Consider the following 24276-nt stretch of genomic DNA (forward strand, 5'->3'; position numbering starts at 1 on the left):
ACGGACGTCTAACGGACTTGAACGGATTGAAAAAAAGTTATCCGTTAGGCGTCCGTTCGAGCTATCCGGTAAGGTGTGACCGAGGCTTTACCTATAAGATCATGAAAACACGCCTTTTATCAAGTTTTTATTTCATTTACCTGTGCACTTTATTGTGGGACCTCGTGTCATCATGAATGAGAAGTTTTATTAAGTGACACAACTGCTTAAGGAATAACACATGATGTGCAGTTAGCCAATCAGAATAACGTATTGTAATGAAACATACATCTAATGTAATTATTACTAGATACTTTATATAAATTAAGTTATGGCATAGATGTATGTGGTGTTATTGCCAATACTAAAACTATCCACCAGAGACTAAATGACGTGGATTTAGATTAAAATAGCTCATCCTACGACCTTTTATTAGGAAAAAACCTATGAGATAAGATACATGTATAAGCTATGGTAAAAAGTTTTGTCATGACAAAACGTATAAACGCCTGAATTCAAATTAGAAAAAAACCAGACACAAACTCATTGTATCGAGACTATCGAACGCGACCTCCATGACAACGTTACATCTTACATAATTATACGGCTTTCTGCCAAGAGTTGTACATCAGTCGAAAGTAGTATGTATATCCTTGATCCTTGATGCTGATATACAGTTAAAACACCTAATTAAACTTGAAGAATGGGAGAAATCGTGTAGCTTTATATACTTTATCAAGTGAAGTGTTCATTTATTTCGCAATTTCTCCTCACATCCTTTCTCCTGTTCAAGTCTTCAGGATGAAGAGACACGTCGAGCTGTTCGATTCTCTACCAAACAACAATAATTCATTCATGATATATATATACAATGTTTTGTACCCTAAATTAAACCACATAATTAATAACATTCCAGACCATGCACTGTGTCAAACAAATGCTTGTATGTTTTTACACAAGGTCCACTGAACATCTATTCTTTAACTTCGCTTTTTCCAATCTCAGAGCACAACTCACTGATTTTGCAACATTACAAGCAATCGTAATTATATAACCAGCTTACATTCTCCAAAGTAACCGAAATGTTAGGAAAATGCACCAGGCCAGTGATGACATATTTTTATGCACTTCGGGTATCACAATCTGTAACTGTGAAGGAACCGAATCTCTCGAAGTAAGTTGCCCGCGAATGTTTGTAACGGTTTGTACTTAGGAAGTATGCTCCGTGAGAATATACATATAGTCTAGATCACGTAGATTATAACTATTCACCGTTTCAACTAATTTATTGATTGCTTCTCGGGATTCCAACCCTCCGTGAAATTCTGATTGGGATGCCTGGTGTTTGGAACCCTCATTTTCGACGAATAATGCATTTAAGCTCCAGTCATGCTTCAGTGATTCCCTATAAAATCAACCAAATTTTCCCAACGAAAAGGAGCGGGACCCCAGCCCCCCCTTGATCCGCCTATGCATATAGTTGGACCCCTTTTATCTTGGGTTGGAACCGCTTTTAAAAATGATTGAGTTCATTGAAGGTGTGATATGCCTATAATGAGCCATTGGCTTAAGATGGTTGAACATGGTTGAACTGTTACCAAGTTTTCCAATACTAAGGAATCTAAAATCATTTTACAAAGCAATCATGAGTTTCATTTCTCAATCAAACAGTAAACGAACAGCCATGCGTAACTTATTTCCCTTTGGATGATTGTCCGTATGGTATACCGGTACGTCTAAGCGAATTAGAAACACTTGCTTCAGTGCCATTCAATTCACTATTTCATTAAAAATTAATAATTTTCATTTCAAGTGTTCTTGATTAAACAAAAGCGGCCAGTAAAATCATGTATATTTAATATTAAAATGGAAATGACATCTAAATCAACTTACTAATGATACTAAAAATTAATGAACTAGAACTGACCAAACGTCTGCTTCATAAACAAATTTAAACAGTGTAGTAACAATTTAGTTTCGTATCAATAATGACAGACGGTGATCGCCAACAAACGTTAGCGACAGTATGGGGAGAGTTTAGTCAATCAACAGGATTTCATGGTGTAAACAAACTTGCAAACGGCAATAAATTAAGATGGTAAAGTAGAAATATTCAACATTTTTTCATTGTGTTAATGCTATATATATACTAAATAACTACATGTAGTTCCTTTTGGAAATAGCTAGGTCTACCACCATTTTGTTACAATTTGTTTTTAAACTATATAGGATTAGATATTATTTCATTTAATGACTTTTTACAAATATTCCGTTGAAAGATTTTGCAAATTTTACTGAAATATCGATAATGACTCCATATAAGGCATGATAGTTGACATATATATAGACAGTCGAATTTGGGTTAAATGACAAATGAATGAAGCCAATAATGTTCAGGATTATTTATATTTTTGAGGTTTTATGAAATAACAACAAAATTGAAAACTTAAAATATCTTAATAAAACGCTAAAATCAAAGGTGAAATAAATCAACTTAAATGATATGATCAAATTGGGAAAAGTCGCTTATTCAAGAGTTTAATGGACCGAAATACCTCACGGCTGAAAATCCACTTGAAGATATCTAGTAAACATTATACTTTAATTTTAGCCCATTCGTAGAGTTTTCCCACGGTGCAGTTTTTTGTAACATCGTGTTAAAGTGTGACTTTCGGATTTTTCTTTTTCATTTTCAAACACGGGAACGCTTATAATAAATTCCGGAATGAAGATACGATAAAAACAAATAATATCATATGAAAGAGTGATGTAACAGCTTTTATTTGACATCAAACTTTAATATCATATGAACATACAAATTGAATGAATTGTACGATTTTCAAATTTATGTAACATTTTTTCAATCTTACCGTCTGTCAAAGTATATTACATTTCTTATATTATCACCAATAGTAAATGTTCACAAAACATAGTGGAACAACGAATAAATAATAGTTTTGATATATAAAAATTTGATAGAACATACACATCAACTTTTAGACACCTTTTTTTATTCGATCGTCACTGATGAGTCTTTTTCTTAGACGAAACGCGATTTTGGCATAACTATTAAATTTTGATCCTGGTATCTATGATGAGTTTATTTATAATACTCATCACATTACAATTCTGAAATATTCACTAATGTCAATTTATTTTTTAAGAACCAAGTACTGTTTTGTGTTTTTTAAATGATATCTAAAAATGTGTTTTTTTCGCCTTTTATCCAAAAAATAGCTAAATATGCGTATAAGCATACATGTAAACACCACATAATTGCACGACGCTTTGTTGTTTTACTGAAAATTGGAGACTATGAAATGTTTTTACAGGTTGAACACGGTCTAGGATAGATATCATTTTGTCAGACACTTTTATTTTTCAATTGGCTCTTTATAATATGCCAAAAATGTGTATATCTAACAGAGTTTAACATTAAATTGTGCGTTTTACTCTTAATAGACGTACAGTTTTATAACCGACCCGATTAACAGACCAACCGCCCATAAAGCCACATACTCAATATAGATACACCGAGTAATCTATTGGTTAGCCGAGTGACGGCCGTGTACAGAGTCATTTTGAACAACTGGTATAGATAAACACTATAAAAACAAAATTGTTATGCTCGAAGCGGTGTTCAAGCTTACATTTGTATATCTATCAGAAACAATTAGAGCTACATGTATATATGTCGTTAGTAAAGCCGCATACTCAATATAGATGCACCGAGTAATCTATTGGTAAGCCGAGTGACGGCCGTGTACAGAGTCATTTTGAACAACTGGTATAGATAAACACTATAAAAACAAAATTGTTATGCTCGAAGCGGTGTTCAAGCTTATATCTATCAGAAACAATTAGAGCTACATGTATATATGTCGTTAGTAAACTATGATAAATTGTACCAAATGAATATTGCAATTAATCGTCCGTAGTAATTAATATTCAACACTATAAATTTGTTGGCCTCGAACCGTTGTTCAGGGTTGATATCTACCAGAAACAATTAAAGGTGTATATCGTAAGTAAATAAAATGCTCACCATGAATATTGCAATTAATCGTCAACAGAAGCGATCATTCGGCAATTTTCGGGTGGCTCCGCTACTCTCCTTCTGTCTCAGATAATATACGGAATCGTCCGAGTTGGGACGAATGCAGAAGCGATCAAAACTAAATAAATAATGAAATTATGAATATTGTAAGCATGATAGTGTTGAGAGATTACAGTGTATAAGTAAAATATAAAATTTTCATTAAATAGTTTATATAAACCAAATCTAGTCATCTCAAAATTTGTCAATGATTGATTGATTGTTTTTTTTGTGATTTAACTCAACTTTCAGCTCTTTTATGGTGTAGGAAACCGGAGTGTCTGGAGAGAACTACCACCTTTTAGCAGGAAATCTGACCATCTTGTTAAACAAAAAAGAAGGCACTTCCAAGTGAACTCTACTAAAATATAATGAGTCAATTTTTTTTTTTATATTTCAATGTTCCTGTCTGCAGTTACCTTTCCAAACAAGCTTAAAGTCGAAGTTTTGTAATGCAGAACTGAAGATGTATGAATAATTTATTACCAATAGTAATCAATTATGAAGTAAAAAGAATCGCCAACACCATCAGAAGCGATTGGAGCTAAATAAATAGATAAATAAATAAACTATTTATTATGAATATTGGAAATATGATACAATCGAGATATATTAACATTTTACTGGTAAAGTGTAACAAAGTTTCAACATAAGTATGTGTGTCGAATATGAAAACAATCTGGTAATCCCAATGTTGTTTACCATTGAGTGTTTTTTTCTTTGTGATCTAACGCTACTTTCAGCACCATTCACTATTCCGTGGTGGTAGGTTTTTGTGGATTTATAGGGAACCGGAGTGTGTAGAAAGAACTATCGCCCTTCCACAAGATATTTGACCATCCTATTCAATTAAGATTGGAATTCATTACACCTACCATGGGCGGAGCTCCAACTTACAACCTGCATGACTGTCTAGTGGTACAGTAGCTGCATGAACAACTTAAACCACTCTACCATACCAAGCCCCCCTCGATTTGCATACGAAAAGAATATTGTACAATTGTTTAATTAGGTTAAATTAAATCGTGAAATTATCCAATTATTGAATTGTGTATGTTTTGGATTTTTCAGTTTGTTTTGGCTGTGCTCGTTTCTAGCATGCGCTGTATACCTGACTTATGTGATCATTCAAGAATTAGGAAATTACTACAATTATCCTACCTACACAACACTTGAAGTGGAGAGACATTCTGAAATTGAATTTCCTGCAGTAACTATCTGTAATTTAAATTCATTAAGCAAATCATTAGTCTTGAATGATTCTAGAGTAGACAATTACTATTTAAGCATTGGACCACGACAGATATTTGGTATGTACAACGAGTTCAATTGGAGTGATCCATTCTATGAACAAAACGGATTTTTCAAAAACAGAACTGTGGAAGAAATCTTATTGGAACATAAGGAATTACATAAAGGTCTGTTTAATTCCTTTATGTTTGATCAAACCCCCTACTTTTATTCCGAGGAATATTTCTCTGTGGAGTTAAAACCGAACGGACCATGTCTTACTTCGAACAAAACCAAAATATTCAAAACGTCATATACAGGGTCAGAATACAACTTTGTAATGTGGTTGAATGTAGACCGTAAGAATAGTTATTTTGGCCAATGGTTAGGAGAAGGGGTTCAGGTAATATTATAATTATTACATATATACAATAACTCATAATAATTCATAATTATATATATTCATGTATATATAATAGCTCGTATACGTTACTGTTTATGTACATAAGTTAAAGAGTTTCGCAGTTCGTCACTGCAGTCCTTGACTACATAGTTACTTCCCTTACTGTAATAATCAACCTCCTGTAAATAGTTTGAGCAACTTTGTAGCGAACTTGCTGCGGACGTGCAGCTAGCGAATACGGAGTCTGTATTTGCGGCACGTTTTTTGCAAAAACGCTGCAGGTCTGCTGCACGCAATTTACCATGCAAATGAGTATTTGCTGCAAACATTTTTATGCAAATTGATCTTTCACTTGCATGTTTCTCTGCTTATCTGCTGCGTGTTTGATATGTAATTCTTGCAATGCTCTTGCAAACTTTGAATTGTCAAAGATTTCTGCAATCTAGCTGTGAACATCTCTTATATTCTTGTTTTTTCCTGCAATCTTATCGCAATATTGCAGCAAAAAGCTGGAATGTTTGCAGGAGGTTCGCAGCTAGCTGCAAACATCTGCAAACATTATTCAAACAGTGTCTGCAGTCTTTTTGTTTGCAGCGAACCTGCAGCAAGTCATCAGCAGATCTGCTGTAAATATTTCAGTTCTTAAAGGGTAACAATGATTATCATTAAAAAGACAATGTATATGTATATTTAGTATCAAGTGTCATTTCATGGTAGATAAAATGTTGTCATTCAAATACACCCATCAGAAATTGGAAACCGTATTCTTTGGGGAATAATTCTAGCATTTGGCAATATTTCATCCAACTACTTATACAAAAACAAAAAGATGTAAAAACCCATTGTACTGGATTGTTTTCGTTAAAGAGCAATCTGTCAAATATTATAATCTTGGAATATCATGATAAATTAATGTAAATGACTTCTTCTTAAAGTAATTTGACCGATTGATACCTTGATAAGAATCAAAACAGATTCGATAGTGGAACACGTGAACAATACGTGAGACGCTATCAAGAGCGGTGTTGTTTTATAATTTCCACGTTGTCATTGGTTAATTAAATTTTGTCAGCAGTTTTATTTCAGAAGAGATTTGTACAATCTCACTTCAACGGGTTTTTTCCCATCACGGATTTCCTCTCGTACTTGTGGTGAGCGTTGCTAGATGTTAATGAAATGCGTAAAGGTTAAATTCACCGTCTGCTTGGAAAAGCTGTTGGTGAATAAGAGTACAGTAAGAAAATGATTTAATAGCAGTAAATTTCTGAAGATATGGATGAAATATAGGATTTTCTTTTAAAATTTTAGTATATGGCCATGTCTTGTATAGTAAAACTTAGCCATGTATATCGAACATTTTCATTTTTTTTTGTTAAATTTGAAGGATCATATTTCTGTAAAAGAGGGGCGAAAGATACCAGAGGGACAGTCAAACTCATAGATTGAAAATAAACTGCATTACAACGCCCTGGCTAAAAAATAAACAGGCAAATAATAGTACACAAGACACAACAAGCACAACTAAGCAACATGAACCCCAGGAAAAAAACGGGGGTGATCTCAGGTACTCTGGAAGGGTAAGCAGATCGATTCACAAGTTGTGCTATTATAGGCAAACCTTTTCCGAATCCGCTACCTTGCATTTAATATTAGATTGGCGAATGGTTGTGATTGATTGATTGTTGTTTGCTGTACGTCTAGTGGTAAATATTTCACGCAAGTTCAGGACGAAAACAAATTAATAATACATACAATAACTAGGTCTTTATAATAGCGGTCGACCAGGATGAACTGGAGAAATAAAGATTGTCATTTGAAAATGAGGGTGCATTAAATAGATACAATGATTTTTTCTTCCACTAGGCCACCTACGGACCCCTTAGAAATTTGTTGCGAGTAGCATTTACATACAGGGAGTATGACATTCTCTCTACACAAAACATCGGGTTAACGTCTCTATTCTGACGTGGCTACGAATTTTCAAGGGTTTTACTTCGGTCGGAAGCAAACCAAAAAAGATACCATATTTCTTTACCAAGATCAATGTTCGGATGTTGAATTACCATCTGTACTTGAAATTTAAAATTATTTAAATTAATTTGTACATGCAGGGACAACAACTATAAACACATTGCAGATTCATGGTCATCGTTGTTCAAATAATTGCGCAATTATTGTAAACAGATAAGTATGATGGATGTAAACTTCTAATCATTTTTCACCATGGTCTTGTTTCTTAACAAAGCATAAAATTTAACTGGAAAATTGTTAACTTTTTTAATATTTGTTTAAATTATTTCATTTAAACATAAAACCTGACTTTTTCTTTTAGTTCACAGTTCACGACAAGGAGGAAGATCCCCACTTTCAAGGCTCCAGTGGATACTATATTGAACCTGGTCACGAGTATTACGGCGCGCTTAGGAAATACACTGTAAGTTATTGTCAACAAATATTACATGAAGCATACATGTATCGCTTAATGGTCATATAACGGCTACCTATGTGTATTCCTTGATCTCGTATGTCGATGGAATTTCGACTATCTGATGTTTACCCCTACATCTCCTATTATCCACAATACCATGGTGGACTGCCATAATGTATTCCTATAGATCCATTAGTTTTAATTGGTAATTAAGAATTGGTAATAAATGAAATCAAAACAAAATAAACATGACGAAAACATCAACAAAATAAAAACTATTAAGTAAAACAAAAAACACTACCAAAATAAAACTGATTATTGAGAACCAGAAACCTATGACTCCGATACAGTTGCTAAACTTACACTTTTGCAGCAACGACGTCACAACTGGTACGGGGTGTTTTTCAAACACAACTTGAAATTGCGAGTTCATTTCAGAAAGGCGCGTAAAGTAAACAAAGGCGCTCGTCGAAATAAGGAGACAATAAAAAATTGAACAATCATGACCAATCATGCAACGTACCTACATGAGGCAAATATGATAACGATATAGTCTCAAAATTAAAAAAAAATATTTGAAAATGGCCAAGAAACAGGTAGAATGCAAAACTTTGCCGTGCATGTTTTTCCCGCTGCCGAGTACAAATAAAGTTTATATTTCTAGATAATTAATTGTTGTTCTTTTTACACTGCAAATCCTTCAACTGTTCCAAACAAAATATTTTTATAAACGTAAACATTCCACGAACTGAGTGAATTCTGTAGTAATGACAGTTTAAATAAAACGCCACGAAAACGCAATAACAAAATTAAAAACAACACGATGTACAGCCAATGAAATCTGACTGAATTAACACAGTTTGAATATAAATATTGTTTCTGTATTGTTAATAAGTGCTATTTTGTCACATTTTTGGTCGGTGTGAGAAAAAAGTTCGAAATTATGTTTTTTTTAATTTCTTCTTGATGTGATAAAAATTAATGATTAACTTTGATCGATGTACTTTTGTTGACCATGCGAGATTTTTTCGGTGTAACGGTCATCAGCAAAGTGTTTATTTTTTTTGATATAACTATGTGAGCAAGGTAAAATAAACCAAAAATAATCATGATATTTGATTTATACCTGCGAGCCCCCTAAATCGATATAAATACAATAAATTTGAGTTGTCTGTCTTTCAAAGCAAAGATTATGTACAAAATAAATTGCTGGATAATTATAGATTGTCGGGGATCATGTCAACAAAATTGATTTTCTTGCTTGAGCCGGTACGGCGAAATCGAAAAAAGCAATCGAATTGAGATGACCAATAATAATCTGTTTATCGCTATTTTACCTATGAAGACGTTGTTAATTTCATTGACAACGGGCATGTATGGCACGCCTGAACCACTTTTATTAATTAATCTTAGATTATCTCAGATAAACTAGGTTTATCTGAGATAATCCCGGTTTATCTCAGATAAACTAAGATTATCTTAGCTTAATTCAAATTTGAAAAAATCCTAGTTTATCTCAGAAAATACATAAAATTCATTATCTGGAGAAAATCCCGGTTTATTTTAAAATATTAAGAAAATCTAGGTTTATCTGAACGATTTTCAGATAATCCTACTTTATCTCCAGATAATTAATTATCTGAATTTCAGATAATTTATTATCTCATTTTCCAGATAATTTAGGTTTAAATATACCAAAGATCAATGTAACGAGTGTTATAATTGGACGACAATCGTTTGCCAGATACCGTCACATAATTCATTATCTCAATTCCAGATAATTCATTATCTCAATTGATAATTCATTATCTCATTTTGCAGATAATTTATATAAAAAATACCGTCAGATAATTCATTATCTAATTTTGCAGATAATTTATATAAAAAAAATACCGTTAGATAATTCATTATCTCATTTTCCAGATAATTAAGGTTTATTACAGATTCTAAATATACCAAAGAACAATGTAACGAGTATTATAATTGGACGACAATCGTTTGCCAGATTTTATATAAAAAATACCGTCCTTTTTTAGAGGCGGCATGCAATTATCAAACTACTCATGGTGTGGACATCACCGTTATTGACACCTGGACAAGCGAAATTCGTTGAATAAATTAAAAAAAAAAAACATCAGTGAATTACAGAAGGGCTGATTATATACAATATACATCATATACTTTGAACATACTTAATAAACAAATTTGTTATCTCTCTCTTTGACGCTAACTGACTGTTTATTACTGACGGCTAATTTCGACATCGAATATTTTAATTTAATCAGTCGGTTTTAATCTTTTTATAATGACAACGGGTTTGTAAAATATTTAATTTTAACTATTGCATTATTTCGTCATGTGTCCGTGAACAAAATAGAGATTACACTAGAAAGAAAAAAATCAAGTAATCCAATACACAAATAATGCACGATTCAATTATGGAAAAAAACAATTATTTCATCATGGAAAAATACATATTTTTCATTTTGCTTTTCAAAATAATTGAATACATAAGTCAGAGTTTAAATGCCTTAAACCTTAAAGATACATGTACATTGTCGGAAAGACTAAATGTTTGCTTACTCGCTAAGAAACAGGAGAAAACCTTTTCGTTCTGTTTTTAAATCTGGACCCAAAAAAGTTTAATTTTTACAGGTAAATGTAATTACGGGTGACGTGATTGTCAAACCTCTACCTGTTATATGGGTAATAAATATACAACTACCCGCAATAAATGTTGACATAACAGGAAAAAAGTAATAAAAGTCTTTTAAGACTGCTCAAAACAAAAAAATAACTCGTGCACGAAAAAGATATTTTGAAAGGTTAATATGCCTACGGTTTCGGTTTTATATTTTTCTCTTATCTTTTATTCTAATTATCACTCCTGACTCGAAAACTAGCATATTTTAACACAAGACACAAAATCACAATCCAGTGATATGAATTTTTTTTTTTATTAAATCCTGCTCATAGGAAATAGCCTTCTACAATAATTAATTCAGAGCTCTTCAAAATTGACGAAGAACATATATAGAAAAGAAAGAAAAGAAATTTAAAATGTGTTCGTCAATCCATGTACAAATAAAGAAGGGAACTTCATCCAGTTCAACCAAAATCCATCTGAATTTCACAAACTTCTAGATGATCTTGGTGTTGTCTCGGTGTTGTAACAAACACAGATGTTTCAGCATATTTTGTACAGAATTAAAATTACTCTACCAAGTTGTAAATTGCTGGTCCTAAGCATGAATAATGGAGGAACGAATTCAAGTATTAGTCGTTTTATACATTTATAAGTAAAAATAAATAAATTCATAAAATTGGCCAGACAAGATAAATTCATCAAACCGGCAAGACAAGACAAGATAATTTATTACAACTTAGGCACTCGTTACAAGATTAAAAGTCAAGATTCTTATATAAAATAATCTCAATAATTGTACAAAATATAATGTTTGATCGTATTTCACTTTGTTTCTTTTCAAGGTAAATAAATAACATTTTTTTTTTTAATTTCATTCTTCAAGTTTTAATTGTTTATTTTTTCCAGACAATGGACAATTGACATGACAATAGTAAACCAAGGAAGTTGATAACCCTCTGAGACTCTGTTTGAATATATTTAAAACGAACAGAAAGTCACAGGACAAAAAGCCACAGACAAAAAGTCGCGGACAAAAAGTCACAATACAGTTTTTGAGAAAAAAATTCTTTGAATAAGAAAAAAACTAATTTTTAAAACATTTTTTTTTTAGTTTGACTTGAAGTATTCTATATGAACAACTTTGTTATTTAAATATATTGAATAAATATATATAATGATTAAATAATTGTTATGTGCCAAGGAATATATCATTTGGGCTATTGGTACTTTACGGAACGGAACGGAACGGAACGGAACGGAATGTAATTAAAGCAGTATGATAAAAAAAATTGTCTGACACCTCTTTTTGCATGAGTGGTATGTGTTTTAGATAGCATTTTCGACGTCGGAACGGGCTGTTGAAGGCCTCTTTTTTAAAATATAATTACCGATGGAAAGAGAAAGACTTTTTGTGTAACCTGCCTTTGTGTTAAATTTTTTATTATTGATCATGTCGAAAATGCTATCTAAAACACATACCACTCATGCAAAAAGAGGTGTCAGACAATTTTTTTTTATCATACTGCTTTAATTACATTAAAGATGTCTGTTTCCGTTTTTTCCGTTAAATACCAATTCCTCAGAGCAATTGGTACTTTGCGGAACGGAACGGAACGGAACGGAACGGAAAAATAAATTAAAAAGTTTAAATCAGATTCAACTTGATCACTGTCTCTAATCAAGGACGACGTGAGGTCAGTCTAGATATCATAATGCATGACTTGCAAATGCGTTAATTTCATGATAATTTATCAGGACAATCCGACATATTCATCTACAGAATATTTCCCGATGTTATACATTATTACACATTTCACCTGTGAAGATGAGATTAAGTATACATTTGTGTTATTTGTATATGGAAAACCGTAAAACACAGAAATTTTAAAGTTTGTTTTGTTTTAAAGATTTTTCGAAATTTTGATAAATGCCCCCTTTGGATACCTTAAATGAAATTCCGTTCCGTTCCGTTCCGGATTTTTTTTTAATAATTTTTCATTTATCAAGGCTTATGGAGAATTGTCTCATTGGCACTCACACCACATCTTCCTATATCTATTATCATGAACAAATGTCCAAAGCTTAGAAATGAAACAAAGTAATTGTGACTTTTTGTCCTGTGATTTTTTTCCTATCAAATTTGTGACAAGTTTATGTCCTGTGACTTTTTGTCCTGTGACTCTGTTTACCATTTGAAAATGACATCTTCAAAGTTTCGGTGTTAAAAATATCCAGTCTTTAAAAACAAATAAACTTTATCAAATACAAATACAATAATATATATTTAATAAATATTTACACAAACGACGAACAAAGACATCGTTCATTGTTTTTTTGACACCATGTTATCATTTTTTTATTACAAGGTACAAAGTCTTGACATTTTTTTCATAAATACATTCTTCAAGGCCATACATTGACACCTTTATTACAACTTCGGATCAAGGTTATCTAGACTACAACAGGTATATTTTCTGTTTCATCAAACATCCCAACGAAACATATACCCCAAATACAGCTGTGCAGTCCTTTTTTGTTGCACCATGTGCTCTTTTTGTTCCTCATAGCAAATTACGATTTCTGTTGATTCTTTGTTTTCCTTACAAAACAGTGATTATAAGACCCTTTGTGCTCTTATGAACTCCTTTATGGTCCTTTCTGCTATATTGTGCTTTTATTGTGCTCAAAGGAGGTCCTTTATGGTGATTACGAGACCAAAAGAACATGATATGTTGTCATGTTTGGTATGTAGAAAAATATGTCTCAGAAAATCTCTGCGTGGGATTTTTTTCATGAATTTGGATTATAATATTTAAATGTATAAATGATTTGGTCAATGTCTAACTCTATCTCTACCTCTATTACATGGTCCACAGCTGGTAATAGCATGAATAGTTCAGGTGGTCGTTGTGACAACCAGACACTTCTACCTAATGCTTTAAAACTTTTACTGGTCTAGTGCTATGGGTAATTTTAGATACCATGCATACATATGTACCTCTACTACTGGTAACCATGGCTCACACGGAAAAATCAATAGGACATTGAACAAGTTCCTAGTATAACAGATTTCAACACGTACCTGTAATACATATAGAATATCCAAGAAGTACCTACTATACCAATAGCTAGGATATTCAAGAAGTACCTGCTTTAGATATATGACATTCAACTAGTACTTGCTATAACTATAAGACATTACACAAGTTCCTACTATGATAGTAGGAAATTCAAAACTTACCTGCTTTATTCATAAGACATTCAACAAGTTCCTAGTGTACCAATAGCACATTCAACACGTACCTGTTATATCTATATGACATCCAACAAGTACGAACTATACTAATAGGATATTCAACAAGTACCTGCTATAGCTATGTGACATTGACAAGTAAGTACCTGCTATATGTAGAGGATATACATTAACTTCCTACTTTAACCCTAGGACATTCAACAAGTACCTGATATGACTTCAGGAATTTAACAAGTTCATTTGTACCTGCTATGACTATATGATATTCATCGAATACCATCCATGACTATAGGACATTCAATAAGTACCTGTATATCTCCATGACATTTAACAAGTTCCTGATAGGACTACAAGACATTCAACACGCACCTGCTATAACTATAGAAATTCAACAAGTTCCTACTTTAACTATAAGACATTCAACAAGTTCCTACTATAATAACAGGGTTTTGCCACGCACTTGATATAGATACGGTTTAGGACATTCAACAGGAACCTACTATATCAATGAGATAACCAACATTTCCCTACTATAGCTATAAAATATTCAACAAAAACCAGCTATATTTAGTGGACATTCACCAAAAAAAAAATTTACAGATCAGCTCAATTATATATAAATATATAAGAACCAAAAATTTGCGAAAGCAAATTTACAGATCTAACATTGTTGGGTTGATGTTTAGACGAGTTGTATATACATTATGTACACAGCCATGTATCACCATCATTGATGGCGATCCGATGGATACATCTGTTGTAGAGTTGTCACTGACTCGGACGTACTTATAGATATAATTATTTTCTGTGACTGTATATTACATTAATTTGTAGGATCCTTTACTATAGATAATTTAGCTGATCTGTAACAATAACATCTTCATGCCTTATATAGAATGAAATTCATAACAGTGTAGCTATGGCCATTCATTGACTGGGGGAAATTAGGTGAACGTTCGTCTGTAATGCCCACTGCTCACGACGTACTTATCATAGAAATTTAAACTGTGAGGTCACCAAAGGTTCTAAACGCCTAAATAAAATAATTAAAAATACTAATCAGGAATAACCTTTGTAATTTGAAAATAAATAAAAATGGCCTTCAACACGGAGTCTTGGCTCACACCGAACAGCAAGCTATAAAGGTTGAATACTTAAAATTCTTTACTTGATTTTTTGTTATGGTTCGACCATCAATTTTCCTAATATGATATCGCACGTTCTTTCAGATTATTTTTTTTACTTAATTGGCTTTAAAAGTTACAATGCATGATGTCGTCTGTTTATGTAGTTCATATGTGTTTTTCGTTTCTCGTTGGTTTTCCCGTTTGAATGGTTTTACACTAGTAGTTTTGGGGCCCTCTATAACTTGCTGTTCGGTGTGAGCCAAGGCTCCGTGTTGCAGGTCGTACCTTGACCTATAATGGTTTACTTTTATGAATTATTACTTGGGAGGAGAGTTGTCTCATTGGCACTCATACCACATCTTCCTATATCTATCTATATCTATACATTTTTTTTTCAACAAAAGAATACATCACAAGAATATAAGTTTTGTAAGAAACGTGAGAAATTGTGTTGGACTTGAAGATAAGGCAAAGTGACAAATATCTGAAAGAACGAATCGTTTTATGGTATTAAACAAAGAAATCAAATGATTTTTTAATTATCCAGAACTCTTCACAAACAAAACCCACATGTATACGCATTGAATAAATAGTAGGCCATTCTTAAATGATCACACCGTAGAAGTAGTTGTGCTCTTAATCAATGAGATATTTTGTGAATTAACCCCATCAACTTAATAGTTTTTTTTTATAATGGATAAACCTATTTTTTTATTATTATTAAATAATATCATCTCTGAACATTATTATTCTTATAAATGACACGGTTGTATGTGATGATTATAATAAATATTTAAAACAAATTCCTTTCAAGCTTTGTAAAAAGAAAGTTTCATTTTATGTATCGGAATGTGTAACAAGTGAATTTCAATCCCCACTGGAAGGCCTCTGACAGACTGGGTGAGCATAAAATCATAGCCGTTGACAAACAAGTTACAACCTACAAACGTTTTACTGTCGACCACACTGTTATGCAATTAATTCTATCATGTACTGTAGTACGCCGCTAGATTAAAACTGATGAGGAAAGGTAACACACGGCCAGCGAAAGCTATTTTATTTTGAGAGCCCAGGTGGTCGTGTGGTCTAGCGGGACGGCTGCAGTGCAGGTGATTTGGTGTCACGATATCACAGTAGCATGGGTTCGAATCCCGGCGAGGGAAGAACCAAAAATTTGCGAAAGCAAATTTACAGATCTAACATTGTTGGGTTGATGTTTAGACGAGTTATATATATAAATAGGATATTCAACAATATCCTACTATACCAATATGAAATTCAACAGTGTTGAATGGTGATAGACATACAGTGTGGTGGTAGATACACTTAAAGTACTTAGAGTGTTAATAGATATACATAGTTGTGGTTAGATTGTTGATGGATATAAAATCGTTGTGGTGGATGTCAAAAGTGGTTTTAGATATACAGATTGATAGTAGATATATAAAACGTAGGGGTAAATATATATATAAGAGGTAATGAAAAATATACAGTCTGGTGATGAATAAAAAAATATTACAGAAATAAAGAGTGGTAGTTTCACCACTGTGTATATCTACCATCACTCTGTATATCTATCATCACTGTATATCTATCATCACTGTATATCTATCATTCCTGTATATTTATAACCACTCTGTATATCTATCACCCCTCTGTATATCTATTACCACTCTGTCTTTCATCCACCACTCTGTATATCTACCACCACTCTTTATATCTTTCGCCACTCTTTATATCTTTCACCACTCTTTATATCTTTCACCAACCTCTACATCTATCACCACTCTGTTTATTTATCACCCCTCTGTACATCTTTCACATTTTTGTATATATATATCACCCCTCTGTATATCTATCACCACTCTGTATATATAAATTATCACTTTGTATATCGATCATCGCTCTGTATATATATATACGGGACGGCTGCAGTGCAGGCGATTTGGTGCCACGATATCACAGTAGCATGGGTTCGAATCCCGGCGAGGGAAGAACCAAAAATTTGCGAAAGCAAATTTACAGATCTAACATTGTTGGGTTGATGTTTAGACGAGTTGTATATATATATATATATATAAGTACGTCTGAGTCAGTGACAACTCTACAACAGATGTATCCATCGGATCGCCATCAATGATGGTGATACATGGCTGTGTACATAATGTGTTTAGACGAGTTGTATATATATATATATTATCACTTTGTATATCTATCACCACTCTGTATATCTATCACCAATCTGTACATCTATCACCATTCTGTATGCATATCACCAATCTGTACATCTATCACCATTCTGTATATCTATCACCAATCTGTATATATATCGACAATCTGTATATCTATCACCAATCTGTATATATATCACCAATATGTACATCTATCACCACTCTGTATATATATATCACAAATTTATAACCCTACCACCTCTGTATATTTTTCACCATTTTGTATATCATTTTTCAAACTGTATATCTATCACCATTATCTATTACCACTATGTATATCTATTACCCCACTGTATATCTTTCACCCTACTGTATATATATCACCCCTCTGTATATCTATCACCACTCTTGTTGTATACCTATTACCACTCTGTATATCGATCAATTACCAACTGTATATATATAAATAAATATAAATATATAACAAGTCTAAAAGAGTACAACATCACCAAAAACACAATAAAACGAACAATATGTTAGATATGTCGGATAACAGATATCCTTCCTCGGTAATTGCAAATATAAATATATATATATACAACTCGGTCCATCTGTATATTTATCACCACCCTAACTATCTATCATCACACTGTATATTATCATCAATCTGTCTAACAACCACTACTCTGTCTATCAACCATTTTAAATCTGTATATCTATCCCAATTCTGTATATCTATCACCACTCTGTATATCTATTACCTCTCTCTATATCTATCATCCCTCTGTAAATCTATCCCAATTCTGTATATCTATCACCACTATGTATATCTATCACCCCTCTGTATATCTATCACCAATCTATACATCTATCACCACTCTGTACATAATCACCAGTCTGTATATATACCACCACTCTATATATATTACCACTTTGTACATCTATCACCAATCTATACATCTATCACCACTCTGTATATAATCACCAGTCTGTATATCTATCACCACCCTGTTTATCTAAAACCACTTTGTATTTTTACCACAACGTTTTTATATCTGTCATCAATATGTAGATTAACTTCCACTCTGTATATCTATTACGTCTCTGTATATCTATCACCCCTTTGTAAATCTATCACAATTCTGTATATCTATCACCAGTCTGTATATCTATCACCCCTCTGTATATCTATCACCACTCTGTACATCTATCACCACTATGTATATCTTTCACCAATCTGTAAATCTATCGACAATCTGTACATATATCACCACTCTGTATATATATCACCAATAAGTATATCTATTACCACTCTGTATATCTACCAACACTCTGTATATTTTTCACCACTTTGTATATCTTTTTTCAACCTGTTTATATATCAGCCTTCTGTATATCTATCACCACTCTGTATATCTATCACAAATCTATACATCTATCACAACTCTGTTTACCTATCACCAATCTGTACACCTATCTGCATTCTATATATCTATCACCAATCTGCATATCTATCACCACCCTATTTACCTAAAACCACTTTGTACTTTTACCACAAAATTTTTATATATGTCATCAATATGTAGATTAACTACCACTCTCTATATCTATTACCTCTCTCTATATCTATCATCCCTCTGTAAATCTATCCCAATTCTGTAAATCTATCACCACTCTGTGTATCTATCACCCCTCTGTATATCTATCACCACTCTGTTTATCTTTCACCACTATGTATATCTTTCACCAATCTATATATCTATCGACAATCTGTACATATATCACCACTCTGTATATATATCACCAATAAGTATATCTATCACCACTCTGTATATCTATCACCACTTTGTATATCTATCACCACTCTGTATATCTATCACCAATCTATACATCTATCACAACTCTGTATACCTATCACCAATCTGTACATCTATCTGCATTCTGTATATCTATCATCAATCTGTATATCTTTCACCACCCTGTTTATCAAAAAACACTGTATTTTTACCACAAAATTTTTATATATGTCATCAATATGTAGATTAACTACCACTCTCTATATCTATTACCTCTCTCTATATCTAGCATCCCTCTGTAAATCTATCCCAATTCTGTAAATCTATCACCACTCTGTATATCTATCACCCCTCTGTATATCTATCACTACTCTGTTTATCTTTCACCACTATGTATATCTTTCACCAATCTGGATATCTATCACTAATCTGAACATCTATCACCACTCTGTATATCTTTTACCACTCTGTATATCTTTCACGACTCTGTATATCTTTCACCAATCTGTAAATCTATGCCGACTACTTTGTTTATCTATCACCACTCTGTATATATATTATCACTTAGTATATATCTATCACCACTCTATCTACACTCTGTATATCCTTCACTGATCTGTACACATATCACCAATCTGTATATCTTTTGCCAATCTGTACATCTATCCTGATTCTGTATATCTATCACTACTCTGTATATCTATCACCACTCTGTATATATATTATCACTTAGTATATATCTATCACCACTCTATCACCACTCTGTATATCCATCACCAATCTGTACACATATCACCACTTTGTATATCTATCACCAATCTGTACATCTATCTCCATTCTGTATATCTATCACCAATCTATATATCTATCGACAATCTGTACATTTATCACCACTCTGTATATATATCACCAATATGTGTATATCTAGTACCACTCTGTATATTTTTCACCCATTTGTATATCTATCACCACTGTTTATATATCAGCATTCTGTATATCTATCACCACTCTGTATATCTATCACCAATCTGTACATCTATCACCACTCTGTATACCTATCACCAATCTGTTTATCTATCTGCATTCTGTATATCTATCGACAATCTGTACATATATCACCAATATGTATATCTTTTACCACTCTGTAAATATATCACCCCTCTGTATATTTATCACCACTCTGTATATCTTCCACCACTCTGTATATTTATCACCACTCTGTATATCAACCACCACTCCGTTAACTACCACCACTCTGTTTATCTAATCTCATCTATACATCTATCACCACTCCACATCTATCTCAAAGCTGTATATCTATCATCACTCTGTATATATTTCCTTAAGTGTATATATATCACATACTTGTACATAAATTACCTCTATGTAAGTCTATCACCACTCTGAATATATATCACCACTCTGTATATCTTCCACCACTCTGTATATCTTTCATAAATCTGTAAATCTATCCCGATTCTGTATATCTATCACTACTCTGTATATCTACCACCACTCTGTATATATATTATCACTATATATGTCACCACTCTATCACCACTCTGTATATCCATCACCAATCTGACACATATCACCACTCTGTATATCTATCACCAATCTGTACATCTATCTCCATTCTGTATATCTATCACCAATCTGTATATCTATCGACAATCTGTACATATATCACCACTCTGTATATATATCACCAATATGTATATATACTACCACTCTGTATATCTACCAACTCTCTGTATATTTTTCACCACTTTGTATATCTTTTTCAACCTGTTTATATATCAGCATTCTGTATATCTATCACCATTATGTATATATTTCACCAATCTGTACATCTATCACCACTCTGTATACCTATCACCAATCTGTTCATCTATCAGCATTCTGTATATCTATCGACAATCTGTACATATATCACCACTCTGTTTATATATATCACCAATATGTATATCTATTACCACTCTGTAAATATATCACCCCTCTGTATATTTATCACCACTCTGTATATCTTCCACCACTCTGTATATTTATCACCACTCTCTATATCAACAACCACTCCGTTAACTACCACCACTCTGTTTATCCGATCTCATCTATACATCTTTCACCACGCCACATCTATCTCAAATCTGTATATCTATCATCACTCTGTATATATTTCCTTAAGTGTATATATATCACATACTTGTATATAAATTACCTCTATGTAAGTCTATCACCACTCTGTATATCCATCACCAATCTGTACACATATCACCACTCTGTATATCTTTCACCAATCTATACATCTATCCCGATTCTGTATATCTATCATTACTCTATATATCTATCACCACTCTGTATATATATTATCACTATATCTGTCACCACTCAATCACCACTCTGTATATCCATCATCAATCTGACACATATCACCACTCTGTATATCTAACACCAATCTGTACATCTATTTCCATTCTGTATATCTATCACCAATCTGTACATATATCACCACTCTGTATATATATCACCAATATGTTTATCTACTACCACTCTGTATATCTACCAACACTCTGTATATTTTTCAACACCTTGTATATCTTTTTTCAACCTGTTTATATATCAGCATTCTGTATATCTATCACCACTCTGTATATCTATCACCAATCTGTACATCTATCACCACTCTGTATACCTATCACCAATCTGTTCATCTATCTGCATTCTGTATATCTATTTCCACTCTGTAAATATATCACCCCTCTGTATATTTATCACCACTCTGCATATCTTCCACCACTCTGTATATCTATCACCACTCTGTATATCAACCACCACTCCATTAACTACCACCACTCTGTTTATCTAATCTCATCTATACATCTATCACCACTCCACATCTATCTCCAATCTGTATATCTATCCTCACTCTGTATATATTTCCTTAAGTGTATATATATATCACATACTTGTATATAAATTACCTCTATGTAAGTCTATCACCACTCTGTATATCTATCACCACTCTGTATATCTTCCACCACTCTACATATATCTAGCTCCACTCTGTTTATCTATCACCACTATGTATATCCATCCTTATCTGTACATATATCACATCTTTGTATATATCTATTACCTCTCTGTAAACCAATCACCACTCTGTATATCTAACATCAATCTGTATATATATCACCCCTTTGTGTATCTTTCAACATTCTGTATATCTATCTCCATCTGTATATATATATCACCAACCTGCTTATCTGTCACCACTCTGTATATCTATCAGCACTCTATATATTTACCAAAACTCTGTATTTCTTTCACCACTCTGTAAATCTATAGCTACTATGTATCTATATCACCACTCTGTATATCTTCAACCACTCTCTATATCTATCACTCCCATGTATATTTATCACCAATTTGTATTAATATCACCTTTTTATAAATCTACCGACACTATGTAAATCTTTCAACACTGTATATCAACCACCACTCCGTATATCTACCACCACTCTGTGTATCTATCGTTATCTATACATCTATCCCCACTCTATATCTATATCACCACTCTGTATATCTTCCACCACTCTGTATATCTATCACCACTTTGTCTATCATCCACCACTCTATATATTTACTAAACCTCTGTGTATCTTTCACCACTGTAAATATATCACCAATATGTGTATATATCACCTTTTTGTATATATATATATCATCACTCTGTATATCTTCCACCACTCTGTATATCTATCACCACTCTGTATATTTATCACCTTTCTATATATATATATATATATCACCACTGTATATCTATCACCACTCTGTATATCTTCCACCACTCTGTATATCTACCTCTACTCTGTTTATCTATCACAATTTTGTCTATCATCAACCACAATGTATTTCTACCACCACTCTGTATATCTATCTACACTTTATTTCTATCACCAATTTGTATATTTTGCAAATCGGCGGCCAATTCTATCATCCTCTAATTGAGGTCTAATTTTTGGCTCTTCTAATCGAAGTCCAATTTTTAGCTTCTCTCTCGTTGTCCGTTTTAATGGACCTATGGCAAGATCCAAACGCCGAGACATCTTTTGCCGACATGCCGTATTATACAAAAATATATCTTAAAAAACTGAACAAAACTGTGGAAATTGGGACAAAAAAAGTTTATAACAGAACTGAAAGTTGGATTGTCCGAGAAGAATAAAGATAAAAAAAAAGTAGTAAAGACAGTTCTAGGTCAATTTTTTTACAACCTAAACATAGTATATGTGACAAATAAAATATATTATTTTTTCTCTTTTAATGTATTACCGATGTTTACAGGTTGCAATATCATTTATTTATGTAATTTAAAAGCTTATTAAAAACAATGAAACGTGTAGAGATTGCTAATCGGACAACTATAGACCAGAGTTCAAATAAAGTGGATGTAAGCAATTATATAGCCCTTTACCTTTACAGCTTTCTGTTCGGTGTGAGCCAAGGCTCCGTATTTAAGACCGTATTTTTACCTATGATGGGTTTCTTTTATAAACTGTGACTTGGATGGGGAATTGTCTCATTGGCACTCAAACCACATTTTCTTATATCTATAGGGAACTGTACGTCCTTCAACAAGGAATCATTGAGCAATTAAAGGTCACGACATGACACTTTCTCTTTTAATGTATTACCGATGTTTACAGGTTGCAATATCATTTTTTTATGTAATTTAAAAGCTTATTAAAAACAATGAAACATGTAGAGATTGCTAATCGGACAACTATAGACCAGAGTTAAAATAAAGTGGATGTAAGCAATTATATAGCCCTTTACCATTACAGCTTTCTGTTCGGTGTGAGCCAAGGCTCCGTATTTAAGACCGTATTTTTACCTATGATGGGTTTCTTTTATAAACTGTGACTTGGATGGGGAATTGTCTCATTGGCACTCAAACCACATTTTCTTATATCTATACGGAACTGTACGTCCTTCAACAAGGAATCATTGAGCAATTAAAGGTCACGACATGACACTTTCTCTTTTAGTGTATTACCGATGTTTACAGGTTGCAATATCATTTTTTTATGTAATTTAAAAGCTTATTAAAAACAATGAAACATGTAGAGATTGCTAATCGGACAAC

General features: G+C 32.7%; 1 protein-coding gene across 1 annotated transcript in view; it reads left to right on the forward strand.

Moving 5' to 3' along the window:
• The first annotated feature begins 1967 nt into the window (after nucleotides 1–1967).
• Nucleotides 1968–24276, forward strand: part of LOC139525103 (acid-sensing ion channel 5-like) — a 35274-nt gene continuing 12965 nt past the window's right edge. Inside the window, exons 1-3 of the mRNA XM_071320287.1 lie at nucleotides 1968–2077; nucleotides 5147–5708; nucleotides 8041–8142. Of these exons, the coding sequence (XP_071176388.1) occupies nucleotides 1968–2077; nucleotides 5147–5708; nucleotides 8041–8142 (774 nt within the window). The remainder of the gene's footprint in view (nucleotides 2078–5146; nucleotides 5709–8040; nucleotides 8143–24276) is intronic.

The sequence above is a fragment of the Mytilus edulis genome, chromosome 5 (genome assembly GCF_963676685.1).
Source record: "Mytilus edulis chromosome 5, xbMytEdul2.2, whole genome shotgun sequence".
NCBI lineage: Eukaryota > Metazoa > Mollusca > Bivalvia > Mytilida > Mytilidae > Mytilus > Mytilus edulis.